Here is a 20,831-nt window from a genome sequence, read left to right on the forward strand (position 1 = left end):
GTGCCCTGGCATATCCTTCCTTGAGGCCACCCAAGAAATCATGTAGCTGGGGTCTCTGACCCATCAGTGAAGCAGAGTGAGGGGGACAACATCAGATTTATTAGTTATGTACTTACCATAATTTGGTATCTGTGTTGTCCTTCTCTCACTCTGTTTCACCTTCCCGCCCAGTCATCTCCTTCCAAGACGTATGGTCTTTTAGAGGATCTGAAAATAGTCTTTGTGTGAACCTGCATTCCAGGTTGAGCCCTTTGTTTCTTTCTTCTTCTTCTGTTTGCTTTCTGTTAGAGGCAGCACACTCGATCTGAGGAGATGGAGCTTGAGGCAGAGGATTATGGGTAAGCAGTGGCGGCTGGTGACTTCAAATCAAAGGGGGGGCTGCAGGAAATAGCTGAATGGGTGGGGTCAATGGGAAGGGGTGCGGACAACTAGAAAGGGGAGGAGCTATGCTCAAAACCACAAAAACTAACTTTAATTAAATATGCTGCCCTGGGTGCCAAATCCTCATTATGAGAGTCCAATCAAGACAAATGAAGTGTAAAAGAATAAAAATATTTTGATGCATTGGCTGCTTGACAGCTTACTTAATATCTAGATGGAAACAAAAAGGTTGTGAGGCATGAAAAAATAAATTACTTTTTAAATACATTACTGGAATGCCAGTCAAAATCAAGTATAAGAAAAGCAAGCAGCACTCAACTCAAACCGCTTCTCCTTGCACTGCAGTTCTAATTATAATTTATATTCAGCTTTATTAAAGTACCAAGTAACATGCTGAAAGTAGCAATCTCTGTGATGCCCCCACTTGTAAAAATTTTTCTTATCCAAAAAAGACCTGCTGCCTGACAACTATCTACTTGTTTCATGGGGAAAACATGATCAAAGTAAAAAATGAAAAGCAAATAAGCTCAAGATACATTACTTAAAGGATTACTGTTCAGGTTATGGACCACACATGAATGGCATTCTGTTTAGTTTACGGGTAAAGCCCTCAGAGATTACTGGAAGTCTCCAACAAGTGTAATGAGCTGCTTAAAATAATGTAATCCTGTCCTTTATTACAAATACTGTCATATGCATTTCAATACCCAACGCTTATACATTATCTAGTTAAGTATTCTCTGTATGGCAACAACAATAAGGCTTCAATGTTGGCAATTCTTTAACAGTATGCTTATTAAAGCTTACTTGCATGTTATGATCTCAGACAAGCTTACCTGATGGTCATTAAAGCATTGCTACTTAAAACACAGAGCAACAGGCACTTTCTGAGTAATAAGCATAAAACAACAGTACAAAAATATGACAGAAACCAGACCATCCTGCAAAATCAAGAACAGATGAAAAGCCACTGTAATACTTGTGTCTACCTTGGATGGGGGATACCCTGCACATTTACACTGCATAACTGCTACTTGCCTTAAATGTCTCTGGCTGACTGTGATGGCCCTGACACATTTGTCATACCTCTCACCCTCAGAGCAAGGCCATACATACAAGTGGGACAAAGGCCTAAAAATAAGGACAATTTTTAAATATTACTCTTATAAACTTAGAAAGATAATAGAATAGTAGGTCTTGCATTAGTATGAATTTTGTGAAGGGTATGAAATCTGAAACTCAAATGTCTGTCATTAGTTTCTAACTTCAGTCTTTAATGATTTACCAGTAATTTGCCAAAAAAAAAACAATTTTATGAAAAATGGACCAAAAATGTGATGCAAAAATATAAAATAGCCACACAATACAGCTGGGAACCTGTCAAAGAAGGGACACTTTTTTAATAATAGTACTGCTAACTTGAGCAGCTGACAAAAGAATCTACATGCATTTCTGAAATAAAAGTAATCTATAACTCTGATTATTACAGTTATTTCTTAATTGTAAACCCTCCATGTTTTCTTCCAAAATTGCTATTTTGCAGAGGGATTATTAGGGGAAGAGCAACATTTTGAGCCAAATTTGGAGACAGTTGAGAGGTTTTGCTACACCTAATTCTATAAAGCAATTTATTTGCATGTACCTCTCAACCTGTTAATGCAATAAATCTGGACAAGGCCAAATATATTGGGGGAACATATAAACAGTACTAAAAATTGCTCTTGTATAAACTGAGACAGTTGATAGAATAACAGGTCTTACTTTAGCATGCATTTTTCTGAAGGTTATGAAGTCTGAAACTCAGTGTGTCATTATTTACTGACTTAATTCCTAAATGATTTTCCAGAAAACCACGCATTTTATGAGGAACAAACCAAAAATAAGAAGCAAAATTCTATTCATTCTGTGAAAATCTGGACAGTTGGGAGGTATAGTTCAGCTGGGGCTGTCTTTGAGTTTGCTGCCCTTCCCCCTCAAAAAATCATGGTCGAATGGAGCCCTCCCCCCTGCAACCATTCCAATGATCCATTACTTGGCTATTTCACTCCATTTACCATAAACACTAATGTGCATACTGCTTTACTTCTATGATAATTTGGATTTAATTTGAAAGTCTTATTTTGCATTTTACAGCACAAACACTAAGACATCTGCTAAACAAAGCAATGCAGTCTCACAATGAAAACAGGCTTAGCATTAAAAACTTTTCTTCCCTTGAAACTCACATTCAATGAAACAGCATTGAAACCCACATTCAAAGAAAATACATTTTGCCAGTGGCAGATAAAGGTTAACTTTGGGCTGTTTTCAAATCATAGGCCCCTTGCACATGAAACATACATGTGCTCTTTGATACACCTTCCTGATTGTACTCAATTATATTCCTTGTACAATACAGTACAGTTGTTAGATGGCATTTTAAATTTATTGTTTTGAACATTTTTCCAGTAAACAATGAAACAAAATGCATGCACCAATGATGAAACTACCCAGTTCAGAACATTTCCATCATAAAAGTCTACTCAACCTTCTACAGTCCACCAGTATCAGTAAATATGCACAATCTCTGAAGTAGTAAAAGTCATCTAAATAATTCCACATTAAAGAAATCTAACAATGAAGAGGTTGCTGCTAGCAAACAACTTTATATGTCATTGTTTATTCATCTACAAATAAAGTGCCTGTTGCCCTTGAGGAATAAATTGCCTATGTTGCATGCATTAAAAAAAATGATAAGCTAGTAATATCACAATAGGGACTGTATGGCAAACTGATAACAGGTTCATAGTTACTACTCTAGGTATCTTTGCCAAAAGGACTGCAGCATCCACCCACTTTACAACACAGTACAGTATCAGCAATGCATCTACTGTGGGAGTAGAACCCACAGCCTTCTGCATCAAAAGCAAGTACACTACCTGTTGTGCTATTAACAATGCAAGCAGACTCAGAATAAGCAGCACTAAAGTTTTGTTCCCCTGCAGCTCTCAGCTCCTTGTAAAATCTACTTGACACGCAGTTGTATCTCTAAACTTTGCAGCACAAGAAATCTGGAAAAAGACGAAATTTATTGGGGGGGGGAACAAAAGCCCAAAAACTAGAGACACATTTTAAACATTGCTTGTATAATGTTGGAAAGTTGCTAGAATAAAATGCTGTGTTACCACTGCCACGTCTTTAACCCAGGGGACCCTGTGCAAAACAGTCAAATAAACATACCACTATGCCAAATCAGCTGTTTTGTGAAAGAGAGGAAAACGAACTTAAATGGCTACCATTTAGTGAATTCAGTTCTCAACATAGCTGTCAACCTCTTGGCACAAAACACCTGAACAAAGCCAATAATGGGAGGAATACAGCCCCCAAGCATATTCAATGAATTCAGTTCTCACTATAGCTCTCAACCTCTTAGCAAAAAACATGTGGACAAAGCCAGTAATGGGGGGGAATACAGCCCCCAAACATTCAATGAATTCAGTTCTCACCATAGATAACTCTCAACCTTAGCACAAAATACCTGGACAAAGCCGGAAATGGGGGAATACAGTCCCAAAAATAGGGATAAATTTAAAATATCCATGTTATAAACTTAGACAACTGCTAGAACAGTTTTGAGTTACCATGTACTTTCTGAAGAATATAAAGTCTGAAATTCAAATGCCTGTTATTTTTTAAACATTTAACCAGGAAACTAATCTGACTTGGAACAAAAGACAATTTTTAGCAGAGCAGGGAGAAATGCCAGACGCATCTTTGTAATATGGGAGGACATGCAGACACCACACAGAAGGCACCCCAGCCAAGAATCAAACCAGAGAACCTGTAGCTGTTAGGCAGCAATGCTACCAGTGCACCACTGCACTACAGATTTTGCAAGGAAAAATGTAGATACAGAAACCACAGATTTTATGAGGAACAGAACAAATATGAGGCAAAAATCTGCAAATATTTTTAGAAATGGTGGTGGATAGGGAATTCAGGTCCTTGCCACCTGCATCCAAGGTACAAGGTTCAAGCCTGAGTATCTCTACCCACCACCATTTGCTCTCTCTAGCCACCAGTATATAGTAACTGGGGCATTACACACACACACACACACACACACACACACACACACACACACACACACACACACACACACACACACCCTTTGTCCAGCAGTATAATTCCTGTTACAAAGCCTTCACTTACCTGCTGTAAATACATGTCCTACCCGTTGAACAGCCAGTGACCAAACACCTACCTGTTTCATGAACAAAGCAATCCAGCCAGCGACCAAAGCATCTACCTGAAGTAGTAATCCATGAATGAAGCCAAGCCCGCGCAATGAATGTCCCGCGAGAGCAGCTCACCTCTCAGTCCTCATTGGTTCTGCCTGCAGCCGAAGCAGTCCGGACCTCCTCTTCTGTGTGGTCGTCACCGCACAGATTCCTGGGTGCGTTGCAGCAATGATTGCTGGGTACCTTTCTGTCTCTATCCGGACTGCTGATAAAGGCAGTCAGAGGTCTTCTAATGTGTCTGCCCATGCGCAGAGGAGTCGGGACTCGTGCTTTTTTTTTTCTTCTGTTTTTGTTTTCTAGTTTTAAAGATTTTTCTTTTGTTTTTTCTAGGTGGGAGGGCTGCAGTCCGGCAGTCCGATAGCATGAGCCACCCCTGTGGGTAAGGGAGGAGCTCAAGCCTGGAAGCTAAAGTCTGTAGAAGGCAGTCGAGTTGGATCGGAGGATTGGCTCCGTAACCCATCTGTGAAGCAGAATGAAAGAAGGACAGCATAGATACCAATAACTAATAATTTAGTTTCACATATCTTGGAATCACAGATCTTGAAATAAGGCAGCATTGTGTCAAATATCACACTGGTGGTGTATGGAGGAAGGGGTATTTAGTAAGTAAACATGCTATAATTGTCTTTTATAACACTCCCACGCTTTTAAACAAGTATATAAATGGAATGGTGAATTTCTACACGTTATTTTATTTTTTTTTTTCAACTACTATTTGGATTGCTTGTTTGTATCTTTTTATTAAAAAGGTTTGACTTAAAGCAGCTTTTGCTTCCCTACTTTCATTAGTGGATTTATACTTTGGAAAGTTTTAAAGAAAGTACTTCTACCATGTGTTATTAGGTTGGATATTCACAGTATGTTTTTTATTAGGTGCCTGAACTGTAGGGAATCTTAGATCTTCCACACAAAGAAGTTTCCTCATTATTTGTTTTTGGACCCAGTATATTCATGGTTTGTGAGACTTTGAGGGATACCACAGAGACTGTTTGTTTAAGCTCCCTACTAACAGTCAAAGAGTCTTTGTGGATGACATCTTTTGTGCCAACATGAATATAAGCAGATCATACTTCCTAACATTAAGGTGCTTTAAGGCCTTACATGCTCTATTTTTGCTCCTGGCAAGCATAACACTGTTCGATGTTCATTATCTTCACTGCAAAATTAGGCATCATTTCTTCTAATAGTTGAATCTCTGATTACAAGAATACCTTTCCTGACTAGATTTGAAGAATCTTCAACTTCTAATTCAGTAATATCTGCTCTATCAGTTGTTAAAAAAGAATTATCTTCATCACCATTAGTCTTATTAATCCAGCTATTTTCATAGCTTATTGCATTTGCAAAAATGCATTTCTCATCCAGCTGCTTTGTGCATCCATAGATTGAGGTTGTCAGTATCCGGCGTTCTTCTCTTATATCACCCTAGGTTGGGCTTGAACCCACAATCCCTGGTTTAGGAGGCTAATGCCTTGTTCATTAGGCCACTGTACCATTTGATTTTCTTAACATGGATTTTTAAAAATTGTTTCATTCTTACAGATGACTTCAACTTGGACTGCTTTGGCTTCCATGATGAAACTCTTAAACAACAAAGAAACAAACCTTTACAGTTTCACCCAGCTAATTACACAACCCACTTATGTCAACCCTCCCTCCATTAGAAACATACTTCTTAATCTGTTTACTGTCTCTCCATAGAGATGCTCCTCTATGCTAGTCCTTTCTAACACTCACTTTTATCACTTTATTTCATGCTGGACTTTCAGGAAACCTAAACTTCCCCCTGTTAGGGTGATATGAAGGGGAATTCCCTTCTCATTAAGAAAACTCTTGTCATACTGGTCCCCGTCACCCCCCCCCCCCAATATATCTAACTCTGAATGTGTTTTTCAAGTATTCTGCTCCTTATTCTGACCAGTTCAGTTTAACTGTCTAACCACTGTATTAAGGACATCTCCTGCTCCATCTCACAAAAAAAATAAAAACAAACTGAAACTTAGGGAGAAAACTTGGATACTATGGAAATCCTTTATTTACCTAGAGTAACACTTCCACTGTCAAACCTGAGAAAACAGACTAGGATTGATATCTGAGAAGCTAAATTTAACTGTTGCAGATAATAGCAACAGTTCTTCCTTTTGTAACCTAGCTTCTTGGTCATTCTAAGGAGGTATTTAACAATTAACTGCTCAAACAGTACCTCTTTGACATCAATTGACATAGGTAGAGAATTCAAAAAATCCTTCCTTATGTTACCCCAAAAAGTTCTACCCAAATCACAGTTGCATTCCCTTCCTTTGAATTTACTGCAGTCTTATCAAACACAGTTTATGAGCTTTAGATGGGAATCCAAAACCAGAGTACTTCAGAAGGCTTTTACATCCCAAGTACATAAGGAAAGCTGCTTCATTCATCTGCCAACATCCCTCCTTCATCTTTGCACACACTGTCTTGCTAATCTCTTGTTTCCATCCTGGTATCAGTGTCTCCACTACTCTCTTTTTAGCCACAAAGAATATAATTGCAAATTTTATTAAAAGCCTGCTAAATTTTCTGAGCTCAAAAAAGTAAAAAGTCTTTTTGATTCAGTGCATCATTCTCTTCTTATAAAACCAAGTGGCTTCCCAGAACCTTAACACATCCTGTTTAGCATGTCTTTCAAACTACCTCCTTCGCACACTCTTTGCAGTTAGGGTAAACAATACCTTGCCCTGTGCATCTTTTTTCACATGTGAAGTTCCAAGGGTTTCGTGTATGAATCTGTCCTTTTTTTGTTTACAAACTCGCTCCCTCAAGAACAATTCAGTATTAATGTGTTAGTTTTTGATCTTCTGTTACTAAGATCTGTAAATACTGTACTCTGTGTCAGATCTCACTATACGGGGACTTTAATAGTATTTTAATGTGTTCATCCAACATCGCCTAAAAGTTAACTCATCAAAAACTAAATCTATATTACAGTGCCACATCTGCATAACTGCCCATATTATGTATCACTAACCCACAAAAGGAACCCCTTTGGACACATAAGCATCGTCAGTTAACTTGATCCTACCCGGTCATTAAACAATCATATTGAATTCACTGTTCTCCAAGTTATTAAAGCAGATGAAACTCTCAGTACAGACTAACACACCTTCTTACCCCCACACACAAAATACATGTCCAAGAACATTCTCATTCCAATACTTGAGTACTGTCTCCCTGTCTTTGCTTTAGGTAGCTCAAAAACTATAATGCCCCCTCCACCCCCTTATACTGAAGCAGTGGCACTCTAGAGCACATCATTGTAAGCTACTATTTACCACCACCACCCCTCTGACTGATAATTACAGAGCTTCACTGCTGCTTACCACTATTATCTATAAGCTTGTTTTTCTACACCTCTGCCCTTCTGATGCTCATTTACTCAGTTGAAACAGTGGCCACTACTCACTATGTAATATAAATGATAATACTTACACCCTGATTAACATTCCCTTTACCTTAAGCTGCACTGAAAGTTGTTTTTTTTATATAGAACAGGGTCATGCCTTATGAAATTCTGTTCCAGGAGATGTAAAATATTATCCTAATATGTCTGCATTCATATGCTCCTTAAAAGAACATTACTTTGAATAATGCAATATCACTGTTTTGATAAACTTCCTTAGCACTTTCATGTTCTAACTTATTCTGCTTTTATATTTTATTATTGGTACTTCATTGTTGTTATGTTATGTTACTGTGACTTTTTGCCTGCATAGGCCTGGTTATTGCTAAAAAGGGTCATTTGATCAGTCTACCTTTCGATTTACGAAATAATAAATAAAAGTCTGTGCCATTTCAGGAAGTGGATAAATGTATACAGGTTCATAGATAAGTACTAAGCTAACTGCCCTTGCGAGCCTTTTTAAGCTTAGCCAATTATCCCTTGTGAGATTCAAACCCTGCACCTTGTGTTTATAAGGCAAACACCTTAACCATTAGGCAACCCTCCCAATCCTTTGTTTAATTATGTTGTTAAATTATCAGCTCTTGATTTCCAGATCATCTCTCAATAATTCCCAAGTGAGTAAGCACTAAGCATTCCCAGAATATAGATGTTATCTTCAGAAAATCTCTGTCAGTATTGAAAGATGACTTCATTCAGAAGCTTCATGTGTGTCATGATTCTATCATCCAGAGTCTAAAAGAAAACAGAGTAGTCTGTTTCATAGGCTGCCAAAAGAATGACAACTATCTTGTAATACTTAAGTAATACTTAAGGTATTACTGAGCTAAAATTTGTACTTGATTTTTTTTTTTTTTAAGAACTCCATTCCAGATAGGTACAACTGTAGTCATTCTAAGAGAAGCAGTTTGAGTGAATAGTGTTTCAAGGCTGAGAGTTCTGACTCTCAGTTAAGAATATATACAGTATCATGCTGTAGCACAATCCCAGCAGTAACCAGTGAACTGCAGTGAGGTTAGCTTTGCTGACATCAGTGACATTCGTTCCTGTTAAAGCTGCATTTTCCCCTTTCCTACATTCTGCATAATTTTTTACAGTGTTTACAATGAAGATAAAACGGTTAGCAAAGTACATAATTTAGTTATATAATACAATAGCTGTTAATATGTGAAGCTTTGGATTCTCTTCTTCTGTGGAAAAAAAAAAAAAAGCTTACTCTCATTTTCCTCTTTTTAGGCTTACCTGAAGACATATGTCCCCTTGTTCTCACCTCAAAGACTCAGGAAATCTTTAATTGCAAGGCTGATCAGGATGTCACACAAGAAAACCCTTATAAAACTATTACAAAAGAAGAAATCCTTCATGACATGAAGACAAGGGGTGCAATCTCTGATTTCCATCCTGTCAAGCAGCACATCTTGGTGAGTGTTACCTTTCACGATCAGGAAAAAAAAATTGAAATGCAGACCTCTTTGGTAGGGCCCAGTTGTTGATATACTTAGTCAAAAGTTTTTTGGGTTTTTTTTGCACTGTTCAGATGAAATGATATTTCCTTTTATGTTTTACTTTCTTCATCTTGTTAGCAGTAATCAAAAATATGTGACAGTTTAAATCTCATTAGTAAATGGAAGGAGTCGTTAAAATTGTGAAAGTATTTAGTGTATCATAATTCTTCAGGGATATATTTTCACTTAGTCAAAAGTGTATCAGTAACTTGCAGTAATAAAATGTAATGCTTATTAAAATGTACTGAATTTCTTTCTCTGTCTATAAATATATATATTATATACGTGTGTGTGTGTGTGTGTGTGTGTGTGTGTGTGTGTGTGTGTGTGTGTGTGTGGGGGTGGGGGTGGAGGGTGAGAAATAAATAGCTCATTTAATTAAGTGAAATGACACAGTGTGTGGCGAATGCAGGGAGAGGTGATTGAGGCACATGCAGCACAAGTGTCATAGTAGGAAAATAACTCAGTCTGCATTGCATGTAAATGACAACATAATAACATGCAAGTGAATGTCATAATGTTGACCAGAGAGCTGATTGTGCTGAAATGGGACTCATATTCCATTGAGATAATTTAGTGCAGTTGTCTGTAAATCTTGCCAGTAACACAAAGCATAATCACCACTATTCTGTTATGATGCCTATTTCTGTTTGTGTATGGGCTGTTGGGTCACATATGGTGTGCTTGTCTAGGGAACTAAACTGCTCTAATTGCATTTTTCATCATTCTAATGACTAGAAACGTCATGCTACTGCACTGCCGTTTGTTCCATTCACAAACGTTGAGCTCTCACGGGGTGTGTCCACTTGTGGAATCAGATCAAGCTACTTTCACCGTGCATCAAGCTACTGACCATGTAGATTGCTTTAGTGGTGACGGCATAGCACTACTGTGATGCCTGTTGATGTGCGTCATATGGCATTTGGTATATGTAGCCTTGTGCCCTGACTGCCATTTTACCTCCTGGACTTGACCTGTGAATGGAGATGGCCTCAATAGGCTCGGTCTCTGGCTGGCTTTTCACCTGGTGCAGAAGAGGGCGCAAGATTCTTTTACATCGGCTGCATAGGTGTCTGTGAAAGAACTTGCTTGGTGTTCTGTGAGGGTGGACGGATGGCTCTTGCTTGCCATGGCATCAACTGCTGTGATGAACAGTGCCATCATAACTTAGCATCCTGAAGAGTTGTCAACCAGACCTTCTCCACTAGTGAGAAGAAGTGGCAGAGGAGAGAGAGACCATATTAAGGTAAGCAATCTGTTTTTATATTGTTACTACAAATAGGTCTGTTACTAATGACCTCCTTCTGTCACTGGAATGCTGTGCTTATTAGAGTCCATGTCTTATATTTCAAGTGCCTCAGGAGATAGAGGAAAACAAGATTGTCTGAAAAATAAGGCAGAGCAAGCTCTCCAGGTAGTGGAGTAAGTGTAGTGGATTGTTGGTAATGCTATCCTACTGTAATAAAACAATAGAAAATAATAACGAGCAGTTGTATTGCGATTACTTTGGTCTTGTACTTATATCCATTGCTTATATGCTATTTGGCTTTGCTACTTTGTTTTCCTGCAGTTACTGTATAGTGTAATAAACTCTATCCCACATAAATGAACTGTTGTGCTTGAGTTATATAGGTTCATAGGTTCATAGGTTTATACTAGGCTATCTGCCCTAAGGCATTTATAAGCCTAGCCCAAATTTTTGTGGCTCCCCTTATATGAAAAAATACTGTGCCCATTAGTTTGTTGTGCCTCTGTCCAGCAGTGACACAGAGATGATTCCCGGGGTAAACCTACGATCTCCCATCCACAGGTCAAGATTTCTCTTGAACAGAGCCAGCGAGGTGCTCTGCCTCACATGGACTGGGATTTTATTCCACAGCATAGGGAGTCTCTGAGTAATAAATCTATCCCTCCAGCACGTCCTATTTATGTCCGTGCTAAGGTTTAAGTCACTTGCTCTAGTGGTTTTGGTGGATTTGGATTTTTTGAGGTGGAGCATGTCCATTAATTCCGGGTTGGGCATGGCCTTGTATGTCAGGCACATGTCACCTCTGAGCAGACGGTATGCGACTGAATAGAGCTGGAGTTACTTCAATCTGGCAGCATATGACAGATTTTGGAGTCCCTTTATCCTTTTGGTGAGGAACTTTTGGGGTCTCTCCAATTGCTGCAGATGTCGGGTGAGATACATCTCGAATGGGGCATTGTACTCGATCATTGGTCTGATAAGTGAAGAGTACAGGGGAACAATGACCTCACTAGATCTGGATGTGAATCCCTTCATGATCAGGTGGGCAATGTAGAAGGTCTTTCTAACCACTTTAGCAACGTGAGTGTCAAAAGAAAGGCCACTGTCAACCTGGGTCCCCAGGTCCCTGATAACCTCTTCTGTGCTTAGTGGATTGCCACCTATATGGTAGCTTGGGGTTACCTTGTTTTTCCTGAAGGGTATGACTATACATTTTTTGGCGTTTAACTTCAGGCCATGGCTCTGGCACCAGCTATCTGTTTCCGTGAGTCCCTTCTGAAGGATATCCGTGTCCGATGCACTTTCCACTATGGCGCCCAGTTTGCAGTCGTCTGCAAACTTTGTCAGCCAAAGTCCTCCCATGTTGGAGGACATATTTTCTGCTAATTTTGTTATTCCATTGTCTTTGTAGTATGCCACCTTGTTGGTTTGATTTTCTCCATGTTACGTGTTATTGAAATAAACTGTGTTGTGTATCATTGCCCATTTGTATTTGTGTCCTTTTCTCTTTCTACCATTTTATTTATTTGCTTTGTTGCTTTATTTTTCTCCATTTTGTTTTTTTTCTAGAAGATCAGTGATGGTGCAAGCAGAGGTGAGGTGAGATGGTGGCTGCTGTACTAGCAACAATGCTAACTATTCGGACACCAGCAGTCCCCATGTCTGCTTTTCTGCAAGTTGGTGAAATTCACCATATGTAAGGTGACCTGGAGGGCATGCTAGTTGCCTCTGTTGTTGCTTTTCCACTGGACAGTAGCATGGGGGAGGCCCTCCTCTGTCATTAACATTAAGTTTCAGTGGCTGGCAAGAACTGAGGTGAACTTGAATCTCAATGCCTGCATTGGCATCCTAGCTATAGACAGTTGCATATCCATCCTGCCCTGACTTTCATGCCATTGGAGAAAAAAGCCTGCCCATGATGTTAGTTACTGATGTCTGAATGGGTTCCACACAGAGCTGGCTCAGTAAGCCTTCCTCCATTCTCCCTGTCCTCTGTTACTGTGTTTCCCTCCATTTCATGTCATTTCAAACTTACCTGTTTGTAATCCAGTACTCGACAAAACCATTTGTCAACTCTCTGTCAGGCTGCACTTCATTTGTTGCCCCATTATGTGCCTTTACCTCCCCTGTCAGTTGTTGCCTGCATTATATGTTTTTTTTTTGCCTGTCAATGTTTCCTCCTCTGTTTCTTTATTCATACCCATGCCCAGAGCTGGATCATGATCAAAGGTGGACCTAGGCAGGGGGCTAGACTAGGCCTCTCCTCCCACAGTCATTTTGGTGTCATTACTTGTCTTTCTTCCCCCCAATTACCACAGACACTGCTCAAAACTGTCAGCGTGCGTATTTTTCTTTACTTTTGAAGTCAAGGCAGAGGAAAGGATTTAATTTAAGACTTTTAATCTACATATCCTTTCTTGATCAAGTTAGTCCCCCTAGACTAGTAATGTTTTTTTAGGGCAGACCCTTGGTGGTATTTATACTACTAGGGAAATTTTGCCAGGGCATTGGGGAATTTCCCCCTACAATTTTCATGCACGGGGATGCTTTACTCAGTGGCACTTCCCATCTTCAGATCTGGGCACGAAGGCAGTTTGGAGAAGCAGGGAGGAAATGAAGGACAAGGAGAGTGGAGAGATGCGTAGCAATATGAGAGATGATTCCTGAAATAATGAGGATGTTATGGCAGTGATAAGGATCGAGAAGGCAAAGGCAGGCAAGCCTGCGGATGAAGGTGCAGAGAAAGTAGTCGAGCTTTCTCAAAAGGAGAATGTAGTAATGATGGATTCAGAAGAGATCTTTCAAGAGAATCATTTCAGAGATGAGTTACTGGCGCAGGAATGTGTTGTTACAACCCTCTAGTCAGGAGGGTAGCGGGATGATGTATTATTGGACTTAGTCAATGAAAGAGAGCTGGGCAGTGGTAAAGATGTGTCCTAGGGAGACCTAACAGAGAACAAACAGGAGGACGAGACATTCTTGAAAGGTAAATCATATGAAGAGATGGTGAAGTCAGGAGCTGAGAAAAAGAAGTAAGAAGCAACAGGTATATTAAAAAAAAAAACTTTTTACTGTATGTATCAGAAAGGAGGACTGAACTGGACAGACAAGAGGTATGGGCTGAAGTTATTTCACCTTTGGGAATCAAAGCAAGCAAGGTAAGAGCTTTATACATATTAAAAGAGACAATCTGATGTTCTCAGTTGTCATTCCATTCTCGACTGATGGGTTTGGATCCAAGCCCTTGGATCTGAATCAGCCCTGCAAAAGCTTGTGGCAACCTTGAACTCTCAAGTGTCTGCCTTACCCACAATGCACCAACCCCATTACCTCAGATCTCGTTTGCTGCTTGAAAGTGAAAAACATGGTTAATGTTTACTCTCGAGCAGCTAAGTGAATTTTTTATTATAAAATGACTAAATAGCATAAATTCTTCTTTATTTGGAATTCTTGGCCATTTGTATCTCGCTTGCCTTCTGTTTACCTTTTTCTGTACTTTGGGTACGCTTTTAAATACCATAGTTATAATTCCTTTCCTCACTACTTTCAGTAGCTTGTCAAATTACCATTGTTGGTATTTCTTTTCTTTTCCTGTTAGTTTTAGACTTCATTGTGGTTGTTAAAATTTATCGGCTTAAGGAGATTTAATTTTTATGGTTGAGTTCAGAAGTGTTTAAAAGGTGAACTTAAGGTCCCCTTTTCAGATTCCCTCACATTGTGTGTGTTTTGTTTAGGGTTTTTGCATTCACAGGAGGATTATGCCATTTGCCATGGGTTTAATCCTAAAGCTATTACTGAAAGGAAAAATAAGTTGTTTCCTAAAGGAATGTTGCCTTCTACTTCTTCTTTGCAGCTTTATCTGGAGCTTCACTGTCAAATAGAGTTCAAATTTCCCTCTCCTAGCCCTTCAACCTCCTCTTCTAGGGCTTCAGATCAACCTGGATCACAAAAAAGAAATTAAAATGATAAAAATATCAGGTCCGACACATAAAAGAAAACAGACAGTGGATCCAACTTCAACATCGGATCAGACACAACAAAGAAGATAAGTTAAGGATCTGACTTCACCACCGGGTCTGATACATAAAAGGAAGCAGTCAGTGGATCTGGCTTCACCATCAAATCTGACACATCAGAGACGACAAACAATGGATCCAACCTTACCATTGATTTGAGACATTAGAGCACTGAATTATTGGATCCAACTACATTGGATCTGACTAGCAGCTCTGTCAGTCCAATTTGCCTTTCAAGATCTTGGGTCTGGAGTTCTTATCGTCACCTACATCAACCTTAATAGTTCCTCCTCTGAGTTCTTTTTAGTTTCAGAGCCGTTGGATCTGAGCTGCCCGGCTCTGTCCTCCTCAGACCCAAGGACTTCTTTGTTCTTGGATCCGAAGTTTGCTCTGAACACTTCAGTTCAGTCAAAGCCGAGACTACCCTGTTAGATCTGAGGTGTTGAAGTCGACTCTGAGGTTGTTTCACGGCCATCTCTATACTTCGGGGCCTTGACAGTGGTCACTTCGGCTCCAATTTCTGCCTCGGGAGGGCTGTCCTTGGAACAAGGGGGACCACAGTCCAGAAGCTTGCCTTCTCAGATCCTGGTTCCTTTTCTTCTTTGTGACAGTCGGCCTTTGAGGTTATGGAGAGAGCTTTTTCTGCTTCTCTGACAGACAGTTCCTACCCTCTCGGATCCTCAACCAGTACCCTTAGAGTCTCACCTCTCTGCTCCACAGGGACAGTTGGTACTGAGACCCCCAACTTCCCAACAGGGAATCTCCACTTCTTCTGTTACTGCCCCAGAGACCCCCACTGAGAGGGTCCCTAAGAAGAAAATTTGCAAAAAGAAGCACTTAGATTCCCCAAAATCTGTCACACAAGATACAGATTTTGATCAAGGTGAATGGTCTCTAAGGTCGCTTCCTGATGATGTTGTATTTGGAGACATTCTTGAGATCCTGAAACAGAGAAGTGCCTGGAAATCCTGCAACCCTTCAGCTGAGGAATATGTACTCCTGTATGCTTTCGGTACCAGCCCGTCTACCTCCTGGGTGATTCCGTCACCGACAAGCTCATTAACTTGATCTGCCATCAGGTGTGGAAGAATCCTCACACTATTGAGTTGATTCCTAGCAAGCCCGACAAATCATAACAGCTCCAGAGGATGAACAATTATGGTCCAAGGGCATGTCAGTTGATACTATGGTCATAGCTGTGGCCACAAAAAAAAAAAAAAAAAGAAAGAGGAGAGTTCCTCTGTGCATCCTCTCAACAGGGAGTCATGGACGATGGACAGATTTGGGAAATGTGGCTGTGCTTCATCAACCTTTTCCCTAATGTCACTGAACTATTTGGCACATTTCATGAGACTTCATTCAGAGGCATCTGATCAAGGAGCTATTAGACAACCTCTCAGGATCTGTTTCAGAAGAGGTGCAGGCTACTGTCACTTCTCAATTGGCTACACTACAACTGATATCCAATTCTTCTATGAGCCATATTTCTAATGTAACAGAAGGAACCTCTAGAGTAGAGGGTTCAGGCATTTCCATCAGGAGAGACACCTGGATGCACTTATGTGACCTTTTGGAACCTTTCAAGTTTTCATTTGTTAATGCTCTCTTTGACGGCAACACTCTTTTTCATCCCAAAGTAAAAAAAAAATAAATACATTGTCCAGGTGAGAGAAGGATGGAAAGACCCTTTTTCTGCCGTGGGTGTACGTTGTTTTTTCCACTCCCCAAAGACTCTTGTCGAGGAATCATTAGGGTAAGTAGGAAGATGTAGTTCCGAAAAATCACAGTGTTCCTTCCAGGACACATGTAGAGGTTCTTCTCCTAGAGGAAGAGGGGGAAGTTCAAATGGAAGATGCCACCCTCATGGTGGAGGAGGCCCGCAGCATCAGGATCCAGACAATCTTTCTTTGGCAAACCCTTCCAGTGCTCCTGAGAGGAGGCCCGATTGTCCCCCTCTGGAGGCAATTTGGATAGTTTGTCCCAACACAGGAGAGCCTGGCTAGAAATAACAGTAGACACTTGGGTGCAAGAATCATATCCAGAGGTTATATAATTCCATATTTGATGTTGTCAGTCTTCACGTAATCCCTGACTGTGGGCTCTGTTTCGAACCTCAGAACTAACTCTGCCATTATTCCAGCTCGTGCCTTCCAAATCTCTTGAGCTAAGCTCTACCCACAGTGCTCCTCACTAAATCACCTTAGATTTCCTTTGCCACTTTGGAGTGCCAGACATGTTCTATCTGAACTCTTGAGCAATAGCTTACTGTAAGTCTAATTTTATATCTTTTTTTCATCTGAATTCTTCTAATGTTCTTGTATATCCTACCCACTCCTCTTTAAGTAGTCTATACATCACGTGAGTGCATCTTTTTCCATATTTCTGCCTTTGTTAGTTTCTCGAGTTACATTGCTGGTACCTTTTCCCTTCGGGTAATGTTCCATACCATTGCTAGTATCCCCTTCGTTTGATTTCCTTTTCTATTCTCCAAAAAAAAAAAATAAAAAAATAAAGTTCACAGGTAAGTGGTAGTTTTAGAAATCCAAAAACTGCTTGACAAAAGAGTCATCCAAACAGTCCTACCAAACCAGATAGGATCCGGAATTTACTCAAGATTCTTTTTAGTGCCAAAGAAAACAGGGGACTGGAGACAGATTTTGGATCGCAGCCAGTTCAACAAATCTGTTCTACAAACCAGATTCCAGATGGTCACGATTCAGTCTATACTTCTGTTCTTGGAAAAAGACAATTGGATGTGCTCCATAGATCTCCAGGATGCATATTACCATTACCATAATCTCCCCGCTAAGGTGCTTCACCTTAAAACACCTTCCCAAACAGTCCACAAGTTAACACATACCATCCCAAACCCAGTCAATACCCACAAAATAAACCCTAACACTTTCTTTCAACCCCTTCTTACTTATGTTTGTCTTAAGCAATTTTAATTGCTAGAATTCTGTACATTCTATGTACTGTCTAACTTCAGACTTATGCGATTTTTGATATATCTTGCTAATACCAAGGATTATTGTACTATGAAACTGTAAACCTATGCAGTCTTGTAAAATAATGTGTTTTCCTAAGAAAATTTGCTGGGTATGTATTAATATCTTGTATGTTATTATTCTGTGGAATTTTTCTCCCTGGTGCTGCGCTAAATGTGGACATGTATCTAGTTGGAATCTCCTGGTCAACAAATGTAAAATAAATAATTAATAAAAATGTCCAGGAGATTCCTGCACTTACTGCTTGGGGGCGTCACTACTAGTTCACAGCCCTAACCTTTGGTCTCACCACAGCCCCCAGGATGTTCACCAAATGCATGGCAGTGGTAACAACCCACCTCAGACTTCTGAGATTCCAAGTGTTTCCATATTTAGACAACTGGGTACTTACCGTTCCCACCAGGCGCCAACTTCTAAAGGTAAGGGATTACACTCTACATCTTTGTTCCACATTAGGAATATTGGTAAATTTTGAAAAGTCCCATTTAGAACCTTCCCAACAGCTAGAATTCATCGGAACTGCTCTAAGCACAGTCACCGGCATTGCGCCCTTCCTCTGGAAAAGCTCCAAAGGATCAGATCACAAGTCAGCAAGATCATTCAAAACAGAAAAGTGTCTGCAAGGCTAATTTCACAGGCTCCAAGTTCAATGGCAGCCTTCATCACTCTAGTTCCTCTGGCCAGATATCATATGTGAATCCTTTAATGGTTTTTAGCCTTGCAGTGGTCCACATTGATTTACCAATGTCCTATTTTGTCATGATCACCAATTAATACAAAGAAGACCTGAATTGGTGGCTAAAATCGGAACAAATTTTGTTGGGCCGACCCTTCCGCAACCTCAAGCCATAGTGACCACGGACACAGCCCAGATAGGGAGGGGGGGGGCATTATCTGGTAAAGTCCATGGCACTTGGTCCCAGCTAGAAGCCAATTTGCATATCAGTGTTGTGGAAGTGAGGGCAGTGCTCTTAGCATTGCAGGCCTTTCAAGATGCCCTCCCTTCAGGAATGATTTCAGTTCAAACAGGCTTGTCGATAGTCTGGTACATCAACAAACGAGGGGTAACCAGATCCATACCCTCTTTGTCAAGAAGTGCTAAGAGTACAGCAATGGGCAATTTCATCTGACTGCTTTTTAATGGCAGCACACATTCCAGGAAGCTCCAATGTGATAGTGGGCAAACTGAGCAGAACCATTCTCCTGCCTCATGAGTGGTCTCTCAATTCAGTGGTGGCGGACAAAGTATTCTGCCTTTGGGGCCAACCTTGTTGCGACCTCTTCACCTCTCCTCTGAGCAACAAGTGCAGCAGTTACTGTGCCCTGATTCCCCACCAGGAGAGTCACCCAGAGACTCTCTTCTCCACGATTAGCCACCTGGTCTATTGTACACCTTTTCTCTGATTCCACTAATATCTCAATTTCTAATGAAAGCTAACAGGTCGAAGAACAGAATAAATTTCATTGCCCCCTTCTGCCAACAGGTTGAAGAATAGAATAAATTTCATTGCCCCCTTCTGGCCTTGACAGGTCTGGTTTCCCTTCCTATGGTCTCGTCTTCTTCAGAAACCATGGCTACTGGACCCAGCTCCAGACCTACTGTCCCACCCGGAAGGACTGGTTCATCCATGCATACAGCATCTCAAGCTCATTGCATGGCTTCTCCAGTTCCCATGATAGCCAGGCATCCCTCCCTCTCCTCCCCAATCCAATGCATTGTTGTAGCCCACCACAAACCTTCATCTAGAAAACTGTACCACAGCAAGTGGCAGAAATTTACCAAATGGTCACTAAACTGTAATCTGGATCCTTATTCAGTGCCAGTTGATAAAAGTCTTACACTGTTTGTCTTTACTTTTTGAGGTGGGTGCTTCAGCTTCCACTGTTAGAGTGCATCTGGCTGCTATTTCTAACTTCCATATCACGTGCAATGGCTCATCCCTTATGTCTGATAAACTTTGTAAGGCCTTTTTGAAGGGAACTTTAATGCTTTGTCTGCCATACAAGGAACCTTCTGCACCTTGGGACTCAGATTTGGTTCTACAATTTTATTTTTATTTATTTTATTTATTTATTTTTATTTTACATTTGTTGACCAGGTATGTCCGACTGGAACCAAGTCCATTTTCAGCGGAGGCCCGGGGAGATAAGCTCCAACAGAATACAGTCAAAGTAGCAGAAGAGCAAAAGTAACATTGATTATACAATAATATTTACAATTGGGTATTGATGTTGTTTAGACAAGGATAACTGAAAGCTATCTAATACAATAATATTTACAATTGGGTATTGATGTTGTTTAGACAAGGATCACTGAAAGATACTTTCTGCCAAGCAGTGTTACAGATTTTTGAATTTTTACAGAAGTTCAAACTTAGTACAATAATGGTAACAGAAGAGCAGATGAACATTAAATATAAGTAATATTTAAGTAATCAGGTTAAATTGTTATTAAGACAAGGAATACAATAGAAGTACAGTCATACAGGCAGTGTTACAAAATTCCATTTTTTGAGGGTGGTCTAAAAACACAAGTTAGATTGACAAAAATACATGCGCTGTTAGAATTAGTCAGGTTTGTCACAATGACATATCCATTTTTGTTCTAAGTATTGTTTGATAGAGGCTATGAATTGGACTGGGGAGGAGAGCAAGGTAATGGCATCTGGAAGTTTGTTCCAGGTTCTGCCTACAGAATTAGCAAATATTGCCATGCCAGCTGCATTGTTGATTTTAGTTGTTTCTATTTGTAGCTTATTGGATGAGCGGAGCATTCTTGAGTTGTTGTGAGGGAAGATGTGGTGACTAAGGGCTGGAATGTGATTTGGTTTTTTTAGGATTTTATTAGCCAATATTAGCAGGTTATACTTAACAAGATTGGGAAACTCCAACCATCCAAGTTGTTTGAGGTTAATGCAATGGTGGGTTCTAAAAGGAGAACCCGTAGCAAACCTAG

General features: G+C 40.1%; 1 protein-coding gene across 1 annotated transcript in view; it reads left to right on the plus strand.

Annotated features, from left to right (window-relative positions):
* DNAI3 (dynein axonemal intermediate chain 3) overlaps positions 1–20,831 on the plus strand; it is a 1,549,065-nt gene that overhangs the window by 500,328 nt on the left and 1,027,906 nt on the right. Inside the window, exon 4 of the mRNA XM_044086876.1 lies at positions 9,334–9,518. Within this exon, the coding sequence (XP_043942811.1) occupies positions 9,334–9,518 (185 nt within the window). The remainder of the gene's footprint in view (positions 1–9,333; positions 9,519–20,831) is intronic.

The sequence above is a fragment of the Protopterus annectens genome, chromosome 10.part0, assembly GCF_019279795.1.
Source record: "Protopterus annectens isolate FY-2018-M chromosome 10.part0, PAN1.0, whole genome shotgun sequence".
Taxonomy (NCBI): domain Eukaryota; kingdom Metazoa; phylum Chordata; order Ceratodontiformes; family Protopteridae; genus Protopterus; species Protopterus annectens.